Here is a 21,628-nt window from a genome sequence, read left to right as displayed (position 1 = left end):
TTTTGTTTCACTTTTGTCCCACCAATCCCGAGAGAGTGAAGCCACAACATCCTCTGCAGTAATTCTAAAATCCTCACTACAGTTCATAACAGGTGTAACAACAAAATATATCAGAGTGTATGAGCAACTTCAGCCATCCCTGAAGTTGAACTCAGTTGTCTGGAAACTTTGGGTTGCTCAGGCAAGCGATCTGGCTTTATTACTCCACAACTAATTTCTGGCTAAAGTCTGGCTTATACAGTGCATTATCATCCATCCAGTTTAACTTTGGGAAGCACAGCATATAAGCATCTGTTCCACAATGTCACAAGATAATACAAAAATTCCATCTGCATCAGCTTTAAATTGAATTTTTAACACATTTAATTATGGTTGTTTGAATAATCCAAAATAAACCTACATTTGCAGCATTCAATGATCTCCCATTGGCCAGTCAGTCATACACTGTCTCCGGGCAAGTCACAGCACATCTGTTAAAGACTCTGATGTGAATAATGAGGCAAAGTATTTTTGAAAAGGTTATGCTCACTAAATCCCACCAGCATGTTAATTCAGGGAAAAAAATCCCCTAAAAAAATTGTATGTTATTTTGCCATTTCGTGAAAGGGTGGTTAATGGTTGCTAGGCATTTATTTCCTGTTTATCATTATTCCTTTTTGATTGTAGGATTGCAAAGGGCATGATGAGGAGAACCCATTTTAGCGCTCACCTGCCACCATCATGCAGGAAAGCTTAAAAGTTTAATTTCAAAACTGAATTCCTTTTGTACTTACAAGAAAACCACCACCTGGTGATCACTGTGCAGCATTTAAAACTGCCAGATTACATCCTCTAAAATGGTCTTTCTGAAAATGCAAAAAGCTTTCAGATAGCTAATAAGGTTAGTGCTGTTCTATAATGAGTTTCACTTCTCTTGCCAGCAGTAAGCATATTCAAATATTTCAAATGGTAACTATATCATTTTGGAAGGACCTTCGTCTTTTGAAAAGTTCATAAAAGTGAGTCTTGGCAGAGACGTACGTGACAAATTTACAGAAAGCTTAGCACTCGGCATAGAAAGAAAGACACGGCAGGCACTTTCAGCTGGGTTTACTTTTGTCTTCTGTTGACAACAGCTGGCGACGTGGGGATTTTATTTTTATTTACGTTCTCTTTACAACATATTACAGTCACCAAAAGTCGTTAGTGGTTCGAAAATGATCACAAGCATTAAAATAAATGTAAAAAAATGTAAGAAGCTCCAGTCATTTCAAATGAAGGAATGTTATTCTGCAACTACGACTAACACGGTTCAAAATACATACAAAACGTGTGTTTAAAAGGCAGTTTTAATGCTGTTTGTCTTACGTCAGGTGTCTGTGTGGCTTTGCTGAAAAAAGAAGAAAACATTCTAACTAATCCATTTGACTGGATAGTTAAACAGCGACTAGTGAAACCAGTTATATCGATGTGGATTTTAGCACCTCCATTCCTGTTATGAATTTTAAAGAAACATTCAAGTCTACGCTTTCCACCCTGCATATTAAGCTCACCAATCGCAGTCCATCTTTGGCTCAGGGTTGGGGAAGGAGCACCTTTAAAAGAAAGCTCTGGGGGAAGAGGAGGCTCTATCTGTAGTGATACATATGGATTTTTGGCTGGGCTTAACACACCAGATAAGTCTCTTCCTCTAAAGATTTCTCCCACAGCAAGCACCTTCTCCCCCCATCTTTTTTTTCCTTCCCAGCCACATCGCGCTGCATCTAGGGCTAACCAAACCCTTATCCACCCTTCATCTTCTCTCTGACTCCGCACAACAACCTTGATTTCCCTTCATCTTTGAATAAAACATACCATAGAGACAGCCACACAGTACCTTCCATAACACACAAGGTCAGAAATATGACATATTCCAAAGAGTTATATTACATTTCCTCCATGCCTCCATAAACATGTTCTCCATGTGTTTTCTTGCACACATGTAAAAAAGCCTCAGAAACATTTGCTTTACTTGGGGTGACATACTGCTTTTGTTTTTTAAACTTCACATGTAATCAAATTTTTAACACTTTTAACAAGACACACATATACATAAAACACGCAATGGCGACCGGAAAAGAGCTAGCTAGATTATAAGTTTTTGTTTGGCGTCTTCAGTGAGGACTAAAGGTGGATTTGTGCCCATCCGTTTCTTTCCTCTGGAAGTAGTGGGCAGAGGAGAACCTTTTGGCTTTCGAACCAGCAGAAAAAAAAGACAGTAAAGGGCCGGAGAAGAAGGGCTGGCAAAGGGACGTGCCCCTTAGGGAGGTGGTGCTTGAAGGGCAAACGAGAGGGCGTTGGTCGATCACTGGTGAACACGAAGGGAGGGGAGAGAGAGAGAGATGTCCATCACCGAGTTGAGAAAAGAGAAGAAGCAAGAGGAGGAAGGACAGAAGAGAGAGGAGCAGAGCATTGAGCTGTAGGCCTGGCAGTCAGATAAGGAGAGGCTTAAAGAGTGGAGTGGATTGTGTGTAGGCCTTTTCTGTGGGGGAATAATGCAGTGCAGACTCACTAACCGGCAGGAAGAGGAAGAGATAAAGGAAGTCAAAGACGTTAAGGACGGCGAGAACGAAACAGGGAGTTTAGAGAGAGGAGATGATTCTCAAGATGGGGGCTGACATGAAGAGCGAATAACAGAGGAGAGGAGACCGCAGAGGAGGCAGGGAGGGAGATGTAGAGAGAGATATCTTGTTACCAGCACACGCTAAAATAATTAGCCCTGGGTTGGCGAGGAGAAACGTGCAAGCGGATTAACTGGACCTAAAATAACTCTGAAGCTGCACCTCTTCCTGGTAAGCTCTTTTGTCAGACTCGTGAGAGCGTTCGCCAGCCTCGGGGGCCGTGACGTCATTCCAGGTTGTCAGTCCCCGGCCGTCGAGTCAACAGCAAACCGCCTCATGCACTTAGCGCAAACAGCACAGCAGGGCCCCCACCACCACCACCTGCTCTGCTCACCTCTCTCTTCCACCCCCTTCCCCCAATCGCCTGTCGTCTGAAAAATGTGCAGCTGTTACAGTAAGCCCGTACGCTCTTATAGGACCAGAAATAGCCCCCTTTAGCCAGGGCAGGGACACAGCGACAACCTCCATTAGCTCAAATGTGAGAGGATTGAATCACCCCGAGCTCGAGGGCTTGAACCTCTATCTGCGCCGGCTGAGAGCAGGAATCATATTTCGCTCCCACTATCACTCTCCTGTCCCTCTCTGTCTCGCTTTTTCTCTGTCTAAAGTCCAGAGTGCACTCGCAGCTCCGCTTAGTGTGTGTGTGTCTGTGTGTGTGTGTGAGTGCGTGTGTGATTGAGTTGTAAACATTAAGCGGGGACATTCAGGGGACTAAACACGAGGGGATATCTTTCAGGTTCCTCTTAAGGAAGTTATGTACATAGTTAGGCCCTAAACAGTTTTACAGTTTGCCCAATGAGCGCATACAGGATCTCCGGCGAGGCGTCGTGAAAATTATTTGACACCATTGCCGCTGATATAGTGGGACTATTCTTACAGCCAGTGCTGTCTTGAAAGAGTAGAGATAATAGAAAATAATGGGGGTTGCATCAGGCTGGGCGGAAAAGGAGGGAGCAGACTAGAGGATTGGAGGCAGTCATGGAGAAGTCAGACCTTTATCTACAGGAGGAAGAAAAGAGGGAAGGGAGGTGAGAGAAAGAGAGAGAGAGAGAGAAACAGGATAGAGCAGTTAGCATATAAATCACTTCTGTAATTTGAATTAACAAGAAAGTCAGGAAATTCACAGTGAAAGGAGGAAGAAATGGAATAGGAGAGGGGAAGAGAAGGAAGATCAGTGTGAGGTGAGAAAGTTGGAGTTTGACATGTCGCCTCTGAAAAAAGCAAATTGGCTTGTCCCTGCAGCCAGGGCTTCGTGATGCGTATCGGACGCACTTGGAGAAAGCTCTTCTTTTTTTTTCGGTGGATAGGATCACAATGAAAGGAACCAGAAAGGCAGAACCCAGGGAGCAGCTTTTTAGATTTTGTTATCAAACCAAGCCGTCTTAGGGTCTCGCTTCAAATGGCATATCTTATGACCTGACAAAAGCACTCGGGGTGCTGGCTGGTGTAAGAGATTATCACGACATCTAAGATCACAGCCAGTATAGCTGCGTTTATAATCATCAGCCTGTGACAGGAGCAGTTATGATTTGACTCATTTATTCAGGGACTCAGGTTAGCGTTGTGGGTTGAAAGCAGGTTTGTGGTTTCTCAATAGACTTCCCACTCTCTTATCTTCGATGGGTCCCCCACCTCCCTCTCTCGTGGTCTGTTATTTGAAGGTGAGCTGATTGGCGAGCCTGGAGAGGAAGCCAAGCGGTTCGGACCTCCCTGTCCCTCCTTCACCGCTGGGGCCCTCCTCACCATTTCTGCGAGTCAGCTCCAGCTCGATGGTCATCAGTACCCGACCCGAGCCCTCCTCTCCTCCTCCCCCCGCCCTCTCTGTTTTTCTGACTATGGTTCGCTGCTGCTGCTTGGGCTGGGCCTTCCCCACTGCCTGGCGTACGGGCTGGAGCAGCCGGTCAGCGAACCCGCCCCAGCCCCTCCCCGTATCCTATTTCTTATCCTTGCGTGACTCCTGCTTCTTCTTTTCCGAGGTGGCCGCCTTCACCTTGGAGGGGTCGGCGGGAGGCACAGGGCCCTGTGGGGGGAGGAGGGAGAGGGGAATTGGGGGGAGAACAGGGGAGGAGAGTCACTTCAGGAGGAAAGGAGCGTGAGGAAGAAGAGAGAAAAGAAGGGGGGGGGTGACACAGGTGTGTTAGAGGTGAGAAGATGAAATATGGGGTTAGCAGGATGGGTGGAAATGTGAAGAGGAGAGAGAAAAACACATTTAGGTGGAAGAGGAGGAGGAGGAGGGTGAGGAGGTAGAGAGAGAGAGTTCTTTTAGGGGAGGGGGTAGCAAGTGAGGGGGGGCGGTGTCCAGAGCTGTAAGGGGGTGACAAAACAGGTAACCATGCGTTAGGATGGGACCCAGTGGCAGGTAGGCTCCATACACCTGTGACAACTGAGTGGCAATTGATGATTAACAAACAGACAAACACACACACACATGCAGAGTAGATTTTGATTGGCTATTGAGCAAATATTTCCCTTGAATTATTTACATATCCAGTGTCTTTGAATTTGGCCTTGGTTTGTATGAATTAACTCTTTGCCGTCCTTGTCTCGGTCAAAAATAGATCCCTTTACTCTACCAGCCACATTCACCCATTCACTCCCACACATTCACGCAGTGCTTTTTATACTATACATACAGCACTTTTACTTTCACTTATCAAACACACATAAATGACACATCAGGTGCAGTTTCAGGGTTTTGAAATATCTCGCCCAAGGACGCTTTCGCATGCCGACTGAAGGCACCGGTGATAAAACCACCGACCTTCTCATTAGTGGACGATCTGCTATTCCTTCTGAGCCACCGCTGGATCCTTCAAAGAAAATGTTTACAAATGTCTCAAATTTAGCTGGAAAGTGTTTTCATCTAGGTTACATTTCAGTGCTGAACATTATTCCTCTGACTGGAGTTCACTACGGAGTGAAGACCTTTAGCTCAATGCGAGGAAGCCGTTTAAACACTGTTGAAAGTGCCGTTGCAGATGGAGCCGGGACAGTTAAACGCCACGCATTGAACTCTTTTTAATTATTTTTAAAAGAACGCTTTTTCATGATTAAAATCGAGATAATTTTGCTTTAAAGTCTGACTTTGTGACTTATAAATAATTATACTGTTGTCATTTTTCTTCTCCCGTTTTTATGTGTTTCGCTTGTTGTTCAAATACATAAATGGTGAAAATCCAATATGTTTGCACGACCCTATTGAAAAGAAATGCGTCTCTTGGGGGGTTAGCCTGTTAAATATAAAACATGTTTTGATCCCAGACACGCTTCATTCGACCATTAAATACTAGATGTCTGGTATATGTTTTAGACTTTTACAGTTACACCAAGAACAGAAAAATTAAATCATTTCCAGGGTAGCTGCACTTTGAGGCACAGCATCCCATCACATTTAAAAAGGGCAGTTCCAGGGTCAGAGTGGCAACAGAAAATTAAATATTTCTGAAGTATCTAACTGAGCTACTGAATAAATAATAACTAAAGTGTGCAGGGGAATAGTCGTTATAAATCTTCAACACTGTTTTGCTGTAGCTGTGGTCAGGGACAGACCTGCGTAATCTCTTAACATCATCCAGGCCTCCGGTTACCCTTTGAGGGTTTGGGTTAAGGTTAAGTTATGCATCATAACAGAAGAACTGAGAGCTAGGTACACTTCACCTAATTTTTAAAAGTAACATGCTCTAGTTTGAGAGCACGCTTGTTTAACCTGTGGCTAAAACACACTCTAACCCTAAACCTGAACGAGCCAAACTCTTTATTTAGCTTCTGCTTATGTAACTTTGCAGTTTTACTGGCAGTCCTTCTGTTTATCGTTTGTGTGTTTTCTAAAAAAAAAAAATCTCCTATAAGAAATCTATAAACGCAGGAGGAGGAGAGAGGGAAAATGAAGTAAAGTGTTGCTTCATTTGAGCACAACAAATCCAGGAGGAAAGACTTGACCAAGTGGAGATAAGGTCAAGGCAACACTTAACTTTACAATAACTGTATTCCAGTGCATTAACCCCTGAGTTAACCTATTGAAAACTATCACAAGCGCATGATAATGCTTTGATGGAGCCTAATAAAACTTTGCTCGTATGTAATGGTTTTTATAATGCCATTCCTTTTGAACCCCGGGTCAGCACAGTGTTGTCGTGTTACAGAGAACAGAGTGAAGAGGGAAGCGTGCCGGATATGAGGCTTTGAGACTGAAATACTTCTCCTCTAATACGTGAGGTTAGTCAACAGTGGAAAGCACACTAGAGGCGGTTTCTACCCACTGAAGCTCCCAGTAATAATACCCCGCTGATTGCATTACAAAATTTATCTTCTTTAATTACGCACTCTGCAGAAGCTGCACACACAGACGGCAGTTGAGACACACAGTGCAACCAACTCGACAGGGAAGCTGCAAGGGCCGTCCGGTGTCATTATCTTCGATCATGCTTACATTCTCTCATACATCACTGTATTGTTTACCATTATGCATCCCACGATAGGCTCGAGTTTTGCACTGCAGTGTTTTCCATAGCTCCCACGCTAACGATGGGCTTGCTTCGTAAACACACTCCAGCCTGCTTATGCAGAACGCAGTACCACCCTCGTTACAGGGGCTGCACACACTTCAAAGGAAATGTGGGTACAGTGGCAAAATAGGAGGGACTGGCGGGGAGGTAGATAGGTAGGTAAGTGGCTGCGTCCCGTGCTGCATACTAAAAAGAGAAGGTGACAGGTGAGGAGGGAGATTGAGAGGTAGATGAAGAGCGAGAGGTAGTGATTTTCTGTCTGGAACCAAAGCTGATCAGAACCCAGAATACCTGAGGAGGGAGAGGAGAGAAACTGGAACGGGAGAGAGGAAGGGGGCGGCGGGGCGTGGAGTGGAGGGTGAGGAGGCAATCGGCAGAGAGAAAGAGAGAGAGAGGGGGTTAAAAAAAATGAAAGAGCAAAGAAGGAGTTACAGATAGATGCTTCTAATGGTCAGCAAGGTAGTCGAAGGCATGGAGAGAAGAGGAAGATGCGACTGAAGAGTGGGAGACAGGGGACCGGATAAAAGGAATCTGAATGAGAGAGAGAGTGTGCGAGGGAGGGAGTGGAGTGAAGTGAGGCAATTGGGGAGTGGAGAAGAATGGGTGGGTTGTGTGTCTGTGTGTGTGTGTCTGTGCTCAGATCGATACTGAGTGCACTCAATTATCATTCCAGTACAGTGCGTGTGTGTGTATGCGTGTTCAATCCTGTGAGCTTTCTTATGTGTGTGGCTGCAGGGTAAAGTCCTCTTCCACAACTCCACCTAATGGGGAGTAGCGGGCACCACAGGGTTCCTTTGTCTCTCTGTCTCGCTCACCCTGTTGTTCACTTCCCTGCCCAAAAGCCTTTTTTGAGATTTGTAGTGCAAGCCCAGCAAACAGAGGAGCGACGAAGACGGCGATGCTGATGCAAAATTGTGTCATGTCAGCAGAGCCTCCTAATAAGGGCTATTTGATCAAACAACCACTTATGAGCGCACTGTAAACTCCCACGAGTCCTCTCTGTGTGTGGTGCAGCTAGAAGACCAGAACCAGCTCAGAGGAGCAAAATAAATAAATAAGCTAAAACACACTGGAGAGTGAGCTCAGATGGAAAAGCTGTTTTCGCTGTATATTTTTCTTCCAAGCAGAGACTTGCAGGAGAGTAACTGCAAATGACAACGTTGTCAAATATTTCAGTGTCCTTTTGGCGGCGAGTTATTTATTCATATATGCACTGTCATCCGCCGCAGGCACTTGAGAGCAACTGACTGCAGCTCAAGAATAACCTGACAATCATATGACAGTAGAAAGGAAAGAAGAAGACAGAAGGAGGAAGCGGGGCTCCGGGGAGATGAGAATGAGTGCACTTGTTTAAGGTAGGAGGAAGTCTCGGTCCTTGCCGGTGTCGCCCTCTAGGTTTACGCTACAGGGGCAACATGGCGCACTCCGGAGCCCGCCACCGCTTTACAGTTTGCTTCTACCTGTGGCTAAATGACTTGCTGTTACAATAACACCTTTGATCTCCTGCCGCGGATATCTTTACACGTCTCTCGTTTCAAAGCCGAGTCTTGATTGTTGAAAACGCCTTGAACTCAAATCCTTTGACTTCTGTCTCTCTATTTTTTTCTTTTTCTTTTTTTATTATCAGCATGCAAAGCATACAGTCGATTACAACCCTGCAGCCCCCACATTACCACAGAGTAATCAAACAGAACTTGCCCTGGTGCACAAAAGAATACAAGCCACCAAAATGTCTGATTAATCCACCTCTTGAGGCTATCACACCCCCATGAGGAACAGAAGGGGGAAAAAATACACCAACTCCTTGGCGTGCAGCAGCGTAAAACCACTGATAACAGCCCAGACCATAATAGACCCCGTGATTTTCATTTGACTCCCAGTGAGCAAAATCAGCAGCTCCCGTCCATTTCCCCACTGCGAGCAATCATAGTCCCATTCAGTAAGGCAATAGCATTAGTGCCATAACCTGGCCTCGGCCATTTCACAGTCACTGGTTTGAGTTTTTCCTTCTTTTTTTTTGTTTTTTGCCCCGTAGCTGTGTACTGGCACCATAGTGTTAGGACGCCTCCCATCCCACCCCCGAGGGAGCTGAAGCAGTGGTGAGGACCACGAGAAAGAAAGGTGTGACGGTGTGGGCTTTAAAGCACTACGAACGCTGAGACGACACAAGAATTTAACAGCTTGAACACTGTTATTAGTGTTAGCGGGCCCGGCTTTGAATGGCATGTTATTTTGTTGTTGATATGTTGCTGAGAGGAGGAGCCGGCTGAGTGTGAGGGCATACTCGAGCTGGTTGGACTGGCATCGGGGGAATGCGATTAGGAAACTGTGCCGTTATGCACTGTCATGTTGGATGTGTGCTATTGTGTTGCTGCACTGCAACAGAGGAGATGAATATTCCCTCTGACAACATGTTTCCTGAGCCCAAATACTCAAACACTGAATGCCATTGTAACCTCTCCAAAAGCACATCATTTTACTATTAGCGCCTGAATGTGACAGCAAACCAATCTGTTGCTTTTGGTGTTGTCGGCTGGATGTGTATATGCGCCGGTCTGTGTGTGTGTCTGTGTGTGTGGTGGGGTTGGAAGGAGGCAGAGGAAGAAGAGGAGCGGGGGCAGGAAGGAGAGGAAGAGAGGCATGTGGAATAAGTAGAAGGAGAAACTTGCCTGTCTCTGCTGTGAACCCTCTTTCTTTTTCTTGCCATGTTTGCTGGAGGGGACAAAAGAAAGACAATGTCAGGATGTCGAATCTATCTCTCCCTCCAGTGGTCACAGGGCTGCATTGCCTGGCAGCCATCATAAAGAACATCAACTTAATCTACTGGCCCTGTCTCAAGCACAGCCCCCAGGTGCTAGATGTGTTAAGATCTCATAAGACTGGAAGATTGGAAGGGTATAAGCAAGATGATGAATCTGTCATTTTCATGATCTAGTAGATAATCCACTCAGAAACCTTCACTTCACTACTTTTAATCATCTCGCCTTGGACCTGAGCAGTACTGTTTTTAGATTAAATCTAAATCGAGAGATCATTATCTGTGTCTTTACAGCTGACTAACTTCAATTTTAAACTCCGCACACCTAACCAAATCAAATCGTGGTACAGCAGTTATGCCAGCTTGGCCACGCAGGTGTCCATGCCAGGGATGGGCTCCGGCTTCAGCTCCAGTCCCTGGCAAAAACCCGACTGGCAGAGAGCCGCCGGCCACAGGCCGGGCACTGACCTGACACTGAGGCTGAAGACTCGGCGTGCCACCAGGAACCTCATCAGGTAGTAGATGACCACGATGAGCACCAGCAGGCCCAGGACCACCCCGATGATAGCTCCTGTGATCACGCCAGCCTGGATGGGCACTATGAGTGGACGAGAGGAAAAAGCAGATGAGGAAAGGTCAAAAAGGACAAAGAGGGAAAAGTGGCAGTGGAAAGCAAATGCCAGGTTGAAGTCAGGAGTGTTCATAAGAAAAAAAAAAGTGCAACGAACAAAAAAAAAAAAAACAGTAAAGGAGATGGAAAAGAAACGATGCTGTCATTTGTGGGAGGAAATTGGTAGGAGAGGAAAGGGTAAACAAAGCTAAAAGGAAAGTGAATAAGAGATGAAAGCAGCAAAGAAAAGTAAAGCAAAAGATAAAATAAAGGTTGAATGAAAGATTAAAGATACCAGCACAGTGAAGGTAGAGAAGGAGATGAAGCGACAGAGAGATAAGGTAGAATAAAGGTGAGATCAGAGAGAGAGTCATGGAGAGAGGTGCTGAGGGAGAAAGTGGAAGACGATGGCGTAGGGGATGGAAGAGAGAAATGGGAGGAGAAGCTGAGAAGGAGGGGGAGAGAAGAAGTGAAAGGGAGGCAGTGATAGCAATCGCAAATAGAGAAAGAGATAAAATTGTAATTGATTTCATTTAACGGGAGGTGCGAAGAATTCTAAATGAGGCAAAGCAACGACTGGTTTGAAGACAGTCGCTTGATTCGGATGAACGGCGAGAACTGAGATTAATTTCAGAGTTTCAAATGATTAAAACAAATGAGAACAGTTCACTTTCAATGGAAAAAAAAAAAGAATCACTGAAATATAGCATTCAGGGCGGGTGGGAATCTAGCAAGCAGGAATTTAATTTAGGAGACAAACCCCCCACAGGACGTCTCACCTTTCTCAAACACCAGCAGTCGGACACTGGAAGGCCGGCCCACTATGTCAGGGGGGTTCTTGGCGTCACAGGTGAAGGTGCCGTTGTCATTGAGCTCCAGGTTTTTGAGCAGGATGGATCCGTCACGGCGACCTGGGTTTCCCACAAACTCCAGTCTGTCTCTAAAGGGACCCTTGTTGTCAACGTAGGCAGCACCACCAGTGTAGTGGAAGATCTACAAAGGACAGTCAACACACTGTCACTCTGACTAATGCTGCATTTGGATGTTTAGTAAGTAGAGCAGCAGATCAGACCTGTGATTTCCTGCAATAACAAATTTTGCCACTATTTGTGTGCATTTTTAAAAAAATATAGAGATGCACGAAGCACCTGTCAGGGGGACACTCATGGAGCATTAGAAAAAAATAGGGCACAGCTTTTAAAACTGGCAAGCAGCTTTACACGAGGGCCAGAAAATAATATTCAAAAGCAGCTCCTGAGGGGTGTAGCAAATGTGACGCCAATTACTACCGCACGAAAAACATATACAACATTTATAACTAATATATGGTGGATAATTGATAACTGAGGGGGTTTGGGGAATTCCAGGGAGTGGACCAAATCCCAGTGAAACATATGAGCAGTCTATTGTTTTGCATTTATAACCTGTTAATTATTAAGTCTATTCAGCGTGCTGCCATTACTGCAGCAGCAAGTCTACAGTCATTACCGCTGCCTGCTGACACTGACTGCGGTGACCTATAGATAGTTTAACTGACAGAGTTAGCCAGTTTACTGTTTCTGATGCAGACGTTGTGCTTGTTTGGTTGCCCTATTTAGAGGTTCTTATCTTTCCCAATAATACAACAGTAGGTTGATTAAATTAGCCCATTCTTGATTTATTCCACCACCACAGCTCCCAGAGCAAGAGCTAGCTACCTGTTTCACTGTATTAAATTAAGCAGATGCACACTAATCACTGTGGTACTGCAGTTAGCCATGATGTTGTTACTGGGAACAAAGCACTTTTTCTTAATAGTTTTGGTCTGTTTCTTGTGCACATCTTGTGCTCTGCACACACAGGTTAATGTATATGGTCTCAAACCGGGCAGCTTACAGCTTATTGAAGGCTTGTAAATCTCACTCCTGCTGGACCAGCTTAAACTGCAGTATTGACTGCACAGTGTTGTCAAAGGTAGTTTTACATGTAAAGCAATTTAAAAGCCGGAAGCAAAGGAGAGCTTTGCATTTAGATGTCTGCATATTGTCGTGGCTTCTGGTTCTTCTTCCTGGAAGAAGTGCCATGACTTTTAAAATGATGACACGCCGTCACCAAGTATCGATTATTAAACATTAAATGGTCACAGTGGCAGAATAAGGGTGATGCTCTGGATTTTACAAGGTCAAGGTCAAATGTGTCTTTCAAGGTTTCATCTATAAATAAAGACCTGAGGCCTGCGGTTGCTGTTACCAAGTCCCACGTGAAAAGAAGAGGACCTTTCATATGATTAACGTGTCAGAAATCAAGTATGACATTTTAAAGGGACAAATGCAGCGTGACAACAGATAGAGATATGAAACTGTAAATCTGTCCAGGCAGGGAAAGAAATGAGCGACTGAAGATAAGTGAGGAAAAAAATAAATAAAAGAAGAAGAGAAGTCTAGTTTCAAAGTGAGGCCACCGCGGGAGACAGATGAAGGCGAAGGAGGTGAGGGAAGGACATAATGAGAGAGGAGGGGAGGGACAAAGAAGGTAGAGCTGTGGAGGAGGAGATTAAGGGAGGTGGACAGAGGGAGGCGCAGTCAGGATGGGGAGATAGAGAGATTAGAGAGATGGCAGGATGATAAGGGCAGGGAGAGTGAAATTAAAGAGCAGGAGGCAGGTGATGCAGCGGGAGGAGTGGGGAGATTAGCAGAGAACGTTGCTTTTAGTTAGTGCAGATGTTAGAGTAAACTGAGTACTTGTGTATGATGACATTTCAGATATGCACAGTACTGCATTTGCTGGATTAAACATGGGTTTGTTTTTGGATAACCGTGCTCCCTCAGTGCTCTACAAATCACTTTGTGAATTTTGGAAGACATTTAAAATACAGACATCCGAAGATTAAAGAACATCTCCCGAGAGAAATCAAATCGCGTGGCCTCCAAAAGAAAACCACACCTTCTTCCTATTATCGGTTTTCTCCCTTTGCTTGCTGTGTTTCACAGAGATGGTGAAAACAATAAAAAGTCTTTTGGCAGAAAATATAGACATTGTTGGCAAGTCTAAATTTCTGTCAGTGCAGCAGACTTGTGTACTTCCCTCCTAAATATTTATACATGACTTTGTGAATGTGAGAATAGTGGGAGTAAACAACATAAGAATGTCATTCATGCAAATAGCAAAAAAGGAGGGAAGGCTCTCCTGCTGCAGCCCGCCTTAGTGATTTACATCTGGCTCTTTAGCTGCCAAATCCTCCATTATTTCAACAGCTAGACGCTATCGTTGGCTGTCTGCTGTATAATTCTGGACAAGAGATGTTTTACTGACACAGCTGCATGCTGCAGATGAAAACAACACTGTTGTGGGCAGGGAAACAATGGCTTTATAGATACCACACTCGGTGACGTTTCGCTGGAGTTTCATCAAGTGCAGCTTTGATGCGACTATACTTGAATTGCTTGTTCCTTTCAAAGTAGCCGACCTATAAACACACAACCTTTCATTTTGCATAGCGTGTGTATATGTGTGTGAATTTGAGTATTACAGAGATGGAGTCCCGTGAGCCATCGGGCCTGTATGTCCAGGAGAAGGTGACGTCCTCCGAGGTCCAGCGCCAGGAGAAGAAAGAACAGGAGAGTCGGATGTCAGAGCCCACCAAGGCGTGCCGCTCCCAGCCAGTGTAAATCGCTATGGCCTGGGACTGCTCAGGCACTGGGAGACACAAAGCAGGTTTAAGTGGTTAATTCACACATAGAATAAAACAAAATATTCTGGGAGCTCATATTATTTTTGATACTATGAGCTGACCTTCAGGAATCTAAATCTGTAACTACAAAAACACATGTACATAGTTGTTAGTGTGAGCTGGTATAAAAAAAATTAACATGCACTGTTTCTTAGAATACCTTGAGTACCTTTGTGAATATTTTTACACCTGAACTGTTATCAATAGACACAATGTAGTCCTCTTTTAGCATAATCCTAGGTGCATGCATATACATCCAGATAGTCACTGACAAACTGCACATTAAGTGGGGTCAAATGTGCCATTGATTCAGAGTTGCACTCAGTAAATATTTGGGTTGTCTCTGAAAGGGGGAGCTTCATTTTCTCCATTGGTATGGATAATGTTGGCCTAATCATGTGCACAGTTTATGCTTGAATAATATTTAATGATCTATGTTAATTCAGTCTTGGCTGCAAAAATCAATATTTTAACTTCCTCCAAAAATGCACTCAGCATCTCAAACAACTACCAAAGCCCCTCGGAGCTGCACAGCCTCGCCGCTGAGCAGTATCATTTTTTTTGTATTGTTCACTTTCCCTTGGACCGCGCCACCAACGAGTCACAGTATTCTCACTGCTGTATCAACACAAATGCCCTTAAGCACTCTGGAGTTTTCAACACCCAGGGAGTAAAGTTCGCAGCTTTCGCTGTGCACATCCTTGAGCGATAGCCAACCCCCGCAAAACTTGTCAATGAAATCACGCTTGACGTTTTTAATTAAAATTCCGACAAAACATCTGACAGGAGGGAGTTTAGAAAGCTGCCTCCTCGAGAGCAAAAACTCTCAGTTAAAAAGCTGCAATGCTGCTGCTCTTTAAAGTTACAAGCTTGGAGACACCTGCTTCGAGAGAGAAGCACAGATGGACGGTGCTGACCCATTTACTGGAATGCATGCAAAAAGAGACTGAATCTTCTACAGGTGTACTGTTGGCCTTTTAGATTAAATCAATACAGCAAATGCCAAGATATCAATTAAAATGCTTTAGCTAAGTGTTAATCCAGTGTAGTGGGAGGTATTAGAGTGCACTCTGAGATTGATTTAGTATCAAAGCTATTAGACCTTTTTCATTGTCATCAAGTTTATTAGTTTTCAGGTAGCACAAAACACACAAAAACCCACTTTGCCATATCCTCACATCAATAGAAAGATCATTTCTACATCATCACTTTCAGTAGATTAAGTTAAGTGTGAGCTTTTTTTGTTAGAGAAGTCCTCAAAAATGAAGTTAAAACTTTAAAAGAAGATGTTTTCTTTCATTTTTCCCCCCGTTTTTTTGTTGTTGTTGTTGTTGTTGTTTTACCTATTCCCAGGAGGGCAACCGACGTCAGCGCCAAAAATGTCAGCATGGTCTCTGGCTTCTACGGAGCTCCCAAAAGACTGATGCTGCAGACCCGACTGGAGTCGGTCGAGGAAGAGTCCCTCTCTGGAGGGAGCGTGAGTGGAAGGAGGAGAAAGAAAGAGGTAAAAGAGAGTGGAGGGGTGCAGGATGCCAGGACAGAGGGCTTCAAAACAGGACAACAACAGAAAACCCACTGTCCCAAGTTTTATACCCAACCACACCCCTCGTTCAGGCCTCAGCCCGGCCCATTCCTCCTCTCCTCACACTCCCCTCCTCCCGGCTCGCTCCATTTCCCTCTCTGAAATAAATGAGCGCATGCTGTCTTTTGAAGTGGAAAAGAAAGGCAGGTGACAGACACCTCCTCAGTACAGTAGTTGGTGAATTAATTGGATAAACAATAGGCAACTAGGGGCGAATTTGCAAAGTATGTGCGACATTACAGAGTGATGAATGTGATGTGTCACATTCAACCCTCACCTTGATGTGACTGAGCTGACAGGAGATGCTAATTAACACTTAGTGTGTAGGTGCAGGTAAAGGCGTGTGACGGGGACTCGTGACCATATGCGGCTGCTCTGTATGTGATCACTGCTCGCATGTTAGTATAACATGGAGAGATCCAGCAGAGAGGTCAGTCCAGGGCTCTCTCCTCCATCCCCCATGCCTCACCCCTCATTCTCCTCTCCTTGCACTTTCACCCTGTGGCCCAAACAATGCACCAACTATTTTCTCTCATTCTTCCCCCTCTTCAGATTCCTGTCATTTGCTGACGTCTCGCACTCTAACACAAAGGAGAGAGAGTGGACAGGGCCTGACTGGTGTTTGCCTGTCTGTCAATGGGGCTTTCTTCCTCTCCCTTTCTTTTTCCCTGCCCAGACAAAGCTGCGTATTGAAATCGCAGCACCCACTCCTCACTTTTCTAGTGGCACAGACAGCAGTAGAGTGTGGGGAGAGACATGCTATATATAGATGGGTTGATATGAGGACAAGAGAAGAAGCACCGACGTGAAAGTGAGGCAGCGGCGAGATACAGGCGCAGGGTGAGGAAAATATGAGAAGGAGAGCAACGGTGTGAGCGAGAGTGAAATAAAATAAAAAAAGTCTGATTTCTGGAGGTTTCATTCAATCATTTTGTCACCCGTCATGAATATGGATTCATTTAGCCGCTGGCATATTTGTAGTGAATACATGCTCAAATTAGTAGTTCTCCTCTAGCTTCAGCAAACACACAAGCTGGATACACTCAACATTGAAGTGTAAATCATATCAACCTTGATTCAAGTCCTGCTGCCTCTCTTTAGAATTTGTATATGATGAGTGAGAAGAGCTGGCACTTGACAAGGACGTCCACTTTACCCACTTCACGTCATTATTACACTGAGCCCACTTATCCAAGTTTTCTGGGATAAAAATCAAGGCTCTCGTTTTGCAAGGTAGCACAAAGCCAAGAGAGCAGCAAAGCGCCGAGCATCAGATCAACTGTCTCTCACGTTTCAGACGACAGCATACATTTTTTTTTTTTTTTGCCACTTGTGACAGCCACTCGTTCATCTTAACTCCTCAGATACCCCCCTGACGGATCAGCTGAACAAAATGGACCATCTGCCAACTTGTTGGCGCCATCAACTGTCTAAGCTTTGGCTTGAATGTCTAAATCGCGACATCCTTAACAATTATTGCAGATCCTGCCTTCAGGCCCCAGAGAAACAGGGGGATTCTTTATGAGTCTGGCAGGTGCAGAATGTGGCAAGCACCCAAACTCGTCAGCACCGAGCGATGGTGGCAGCGGCAGCGGCTGAGCTTGGCAAGCAGAAACTGTATCACGTATAGAGCGAAGGCCTCCATTCCTTTAGCTGGCAGTGATATAGCACACTAATGCAGGAGAGGGAGAGCTCATCTGCTGCTAAATTACACAGAGAGGAGAGGTAGAGGAGAGGGGAAAGAGGTACCAGCGGGAAACAGCGGGGAAAACTCGATCTGTAGACCAATTTTAACATTTTTTCTTTTTTTTAGGAAAATTATACACAAGTCCTCAGCTGCACTTTAGTCATATTGAGGTGGACAAGGCTTCACATCAATTGGTGTTATTAGAGATGACTGAATACGCAAAGTACCTCAGGCTTTAGCCACTGTGCGAATGAAACCATCTCAGCTGTCTGCCTGTGTAACCCATCAAGCTTGTTTTCACGGGTGGAGACAGTGGCCTCAGTTGTATTTGGTGAGGGCATGTCATTAGACACCCATATAAATTTATAGAGCACATTTCCTTGTGATTTTCTCATTTCCTTTGACATCAAATTATTTCCAATGGAATGAGGAAAAAAGAACATACCAAGCACACTTTGAAAAGCCCACAGATAAACACAGGCTGGGAAGGCATCCCGAGCTGTAGATGTTAGGGGCACTTGTCAGCTCTATCCATGTCTAATTTTTCTGCAATGTGGAGTATGTTTGTCACAGCTGAGTGCAGCACTGATCACAAGGCAGGCTGGCAGATGTGCAGATGTCTTTTTCGAAATGTGGAGGGCTTCTGCGAATGAAGAGCCGCTTTAAGATGGGACTGCTGGAGGGTTTCTTGCCGGTCGAGATGGGAAAAAGACAGAAGAGATACACACCACAGAGGCTGGTTCATACCAAGGTCAAAAGACTAATGACTGTCAACAGCGATCCAATGGAGTGCACTGCAATCTCAACCCCTTAAGCACAAGCATCTCAGTGTGGGCCAAAGTGAAGCGCTGAGAAGTGGGGAACAACAACTGCTGCCATCATAAACCCATCACAAAGCGGTCTCGTTAGCGACTGGATCGACTCGCAGTTTCGCTGAAGGGGTTGAATAATCAAGCGAAACATTTCCATAACCAAATAAGGCAAATGAGCCATGGCGAGCAATTGGCCAGAAAACTGTCAAAAGTTCAGGCTAGAAGGCAGGATTAAATATAAATACAGCCGTGTTATTCCACCATGGGTTTCTAATAGGAGGCAGGTTAACGATGCAGCAACAACAACAAAAAAAAAGGTCAACAGAAGAAAGAGTAGATGACCAAAAGTATGACATAGGTGTGCATTCATTAGTAATCTTTGACATTTAGAGAAGTTATTCTAAGTAGTGGGAAGTGTGTTTCATAGAGCAGCAGCTGCAGCTGCTTACAGTTTAGAGTCAATGGTTTTATTTTCACTGTTTCTGTAAATGTGCAATGATATGAAAGCATCATTGGATTTACAAAGAAAAAAAAATTCAAATTCTTTAGCGAAACTGTCGTTTGTTTTCCATACTCTTCATAGCTATCCAAATCTATCCTACTTGAAAAAGTAATCACCCCCTAAACCTAACAGCTGTCTGTGCCATGTTTGCCAAACAAGAACTACAACCAAGCGTTTGGAATGACTGACGAGACTTCCACGTCGCTGTGAAGAAATTTTGGGCCACTCTTTGAGCATGAACGGCACGTTTAAGGACATGCTGGGACATCTCAATTTGATCAAAGTCCAGACTGACGACGCCCGCCAGAGCTTTCAAGCTGGTGTGTTTCAGGTAACGGTCCTGCTACATAACCCGAGTACATTTGAACTTTCTTCCACAGGATTTTCTGGTAGAGAGCAGAATTCATGGTTCCTTCAATTATGGCGTCCAGGTTCTGAAGCAGCAACTCCACGCCATGCAAACTACCAACACCATGTTTGACTGTTGATATAATGTCATTTTAATGAAATACTGTTATTTTTGTGCCACGTGTAACAGGACTCAAAACTTCCAAAAAGTTAAACCTTTGTCTTTTCAGTTCACAGATTGTTGAGTCATTTTCTTTTTATAAATCTTAGATCAACCTCTTTGTTCTCTTTGGTCAGCAGTGGTTTTCACCTTGAACTCTCCCATGGATGCCATTGTTGCTCAGTCTCTTTCATATTGTCAACTGAAACACGAGAAGTCTGCAGTTCCTTTGCGACCTCCTGAATAAGTCGTCGATGTGCTCTTGGAGTAATTTTGGTAGGTCGCTCCTAGGAAGGTTCATCACCGTTTCAAGTTTTCTAAGTTTTCTCCATTTGTGGATAATATCTCTCAGTGTGGTTTGCAAGAGTCCTAAAGCATTAAAATGGGTTTGTAAGACTTTCAAGACTAATAGATGTGACTGGATGTTTCTCAGTTGTTTCTTTACATTGTGTCATATTTTGTTGCTTTGTTAGTAGGTTCTATGTATATGATTTATTGATGCGCAATAATGAGGCCTGTGTGTGTCAACTCAGATTTTCAATAAATGTAGTTAGTCACAGTTAATTCACACAGGGTCAGGTAACCTTTGACAAATAGGCAAATAAATAAATCAGAAAGCAGGGAAATATTTTCTACAACTGACTGCAACTGTGCAAGAGGGGAGGACACACTTTGCACCGATCACTAGTGAAATCAAGCTTCCATGCTCACATCCACAGCTATGCCCAGTTTAGAATCATCAGTCACCTTCTGCATGCATGTCTGCAACAAGCACTCTGAGAAAACCTCTATATGCACTGGAAGAAGATGCAAAAACTGCACACTACACCTGACCGACCAACAGGTTTGCACAAATTTGGAGCACTTGCTAGCTGGTTTTCATTGTTTACTGGATGTAGACTGGTGTTTGTGAAGGTCACGTTGTCTAACACAGCTCTCCGCTCTCCACACCACTCCGCTCCCATGTCAAATAGTCCTTGCAGAGCCTAGGGGTGTGTTTTGATGGTCCCACTGAGCTCAAACCAGATGGGATGGCGTGTCACTGCAGGATGTTGCTGTAGCCCTGCTGCTCAAAACAGTGTTGCTTTGAATGCTGAATAAATTTCCAGCAGTCTCACCTGCTAAGTCCCCCCTCCCCAAAAGCCACACACCATTACAGCTCATCCTCTGTCCTTCATAGTGTGAAGCACACATGCAGATGCTCAGCAAACCAAAGTCCAGATTTCCACCTCATCTAATGTGTATTTGTTGAGTTTATTGGCCTTGTTTTTCTTAATGTCCTTCAGCAGTGGTTTCCTTGCAACAGCTAGAGTATGACAGACTGATTCACACAGACTTCACCTAGCAGTTGAGGTTAAGATACTTGAACTCAGGGAAGCACCACTGTGATGCTTGTGGTGCCTGAGGTGCTTTTTTTCAGACTGACTGACCTTCATGTCTTAATGTAATGATGGACTGCTGTTTCAGTTTACTTGGCAGCGCTGTTGTTGCCATTGAAAAGGGGTTTATTTGCTGTGCTGTACCAACATTAGCTTGGCACGGGGAAAAAAAGATTATTTCAAAGAAAAAAATAAGGTAATACATGTTTTTTTAAATCTCTTTTGATGAGTCAGGTGATGTGAAGAATCGCAGACATAAGCAGCATTGTTTTACACTGTCAAAACAGAGGGGGGAAAACATCAAATATGTAACTGTGTCCAAAGTATAGACAGCCACAGCATGTGATAAAATTGTAAACTGTGATGTAACACCTGAACACATAAAAACCAGCTGAAAAGCAGGAAGTTTATCATGATGAAAGGGAATAACTCATTAAAATTGTTTTTTTCGTGTAAACTCTGAAACAAATCTTTGATGTCTGAGCAAGCAGAGAGACTAAAGGATGAATGTGAATATCTACACACAAGTGTCATTTACAGGAAAGGATTACAACGGTTATATTTCACAGTGACGCCTCAGCCATTTGAAGTTCAGTCATGCATAGGTTCTTTTTTTATTTTTAATTTTGTGGAGAGCATTCCAACTTTTCTCCTTTATTGCCTGGTATTTTTTCACTGTTTGTGCTTAATAAAAAAAAGTCAGTAAGATTGAAAATATGTCTAATAAAATCGTGGCTGAAAAACAGTAGAGTCACACTGCTTTGTGAGTCCAGATGTCTGTGATGTATCACAGCCTCTCCATAGGAGGTATGTGGTATCGCTTTTGTGGACCTCCTGTTTGTGGAGATGTTTTATATGTCCTAGTTAGTAAAATGCTGTTAAACTAACTACGATATGGTATGAACGTAAGTCGCGTTTGTTATACTTGGCATCCACT

General features: G+C 44.2%; 1 protein-coding gene across 4 annotated transcripts; it reads right to left on the bottom strand.

The window, feature by feature from the left end:
• Nucleotides 1-1,084: 1,084 nt before the first annotated feature.
• Nucleotides 1,085-15,799, bottom strand: mpz (myelin protein zero). 4 transcript variants are annotated; one of them, XM_005918073.3, is made up of 7 exons: nucleotides 15,565-15,799; nucleotides 14,021-14,187; nucleotides 11,292-11,505; nucleotides 10,371-10,500; nucleotides 9,814-9,856; nucleotides 4,630-4,659; nucleotides 1,085-3,638 (listed from the first exon to the last, which is right to left on the bottom strand). In XM_005918073.3, exons 1-7 carry the CDS (start codon nucleotides 15,608-15,610, stop codon nucleotides 3,627-3,629), a joined length of 642 nt encoding a protein of 213 aa, XP_005918135.1. In that variant the 5' UTR covers nucleotides 15,611-15,799; the 3' UTR covers nucleotides 1,085-3,626. The 4 variants fall into 4 exon arrangements, with proteins under 4 accessions (XP_005918135.1, XP_005918137.1, XP_042074995.1 ...); XM_005918075.3 differs by lacking the exon at nucleotides 4,630-4,659 and having other exon boundaries at nucleotides 15,565-15,798; XM_042219061.1 differs by lacking the exon at nucleotides 4,630-4,659 and having other exon boundaries at nucleotides 1,085-2,326; nucleotides 15,565-15,798.
• Nucleotides 15,800-21,628: the final 5,829 nt, after the last annotated feature.

Source organism: Haplochromis burtoni, unplaced genomic scaffold (assembly GCF_018398535.1).
Source record: "Haplochromis burtoni strain Fernald_Lab_line unplaced genomic scaffold, NCSU_Asbu1 Contig_27, whole genome shotgun sequence".
Classification (NCBI taxonomy): domain Eukaryota; kingdom Metazoa; phylum Chordata; class Actinopteri; order Cichliformes; family Cichlidae; genus Haplochromis; species Haplochromis burtoni.
This window is presented reverse-complemented; position numbering and strand designations above follow the sequence as displayed.

What these genes read in the sequence shown, in the direction of transcription:
- mpz (XM_005918073.3), bottom strand. Translation starts at nt 15,610, where the DNA reads ATGCTGACATTTTTGGCGCTGACGTCGGTTGCCCTCCTGGGAATAG. An exon ending in GGTTGCCCTCCTGGGAATAG is followed by an intron (nt 14,188 to 15,564) that starts GTAAAACAACAA and finishes TGTGTCTCCCAG; the next exon opens with TGCCTGAGCAGTCCCAGGCC. An exon ending in GCTCACGGGACTCCATCTCT is followed by an intron (nt 11,506 to 14,020) that starts GTAATACTCAAA and finishes TGTCCTTTGTAG; the next exon opens with ATCTTCCACTACACTGGTGG.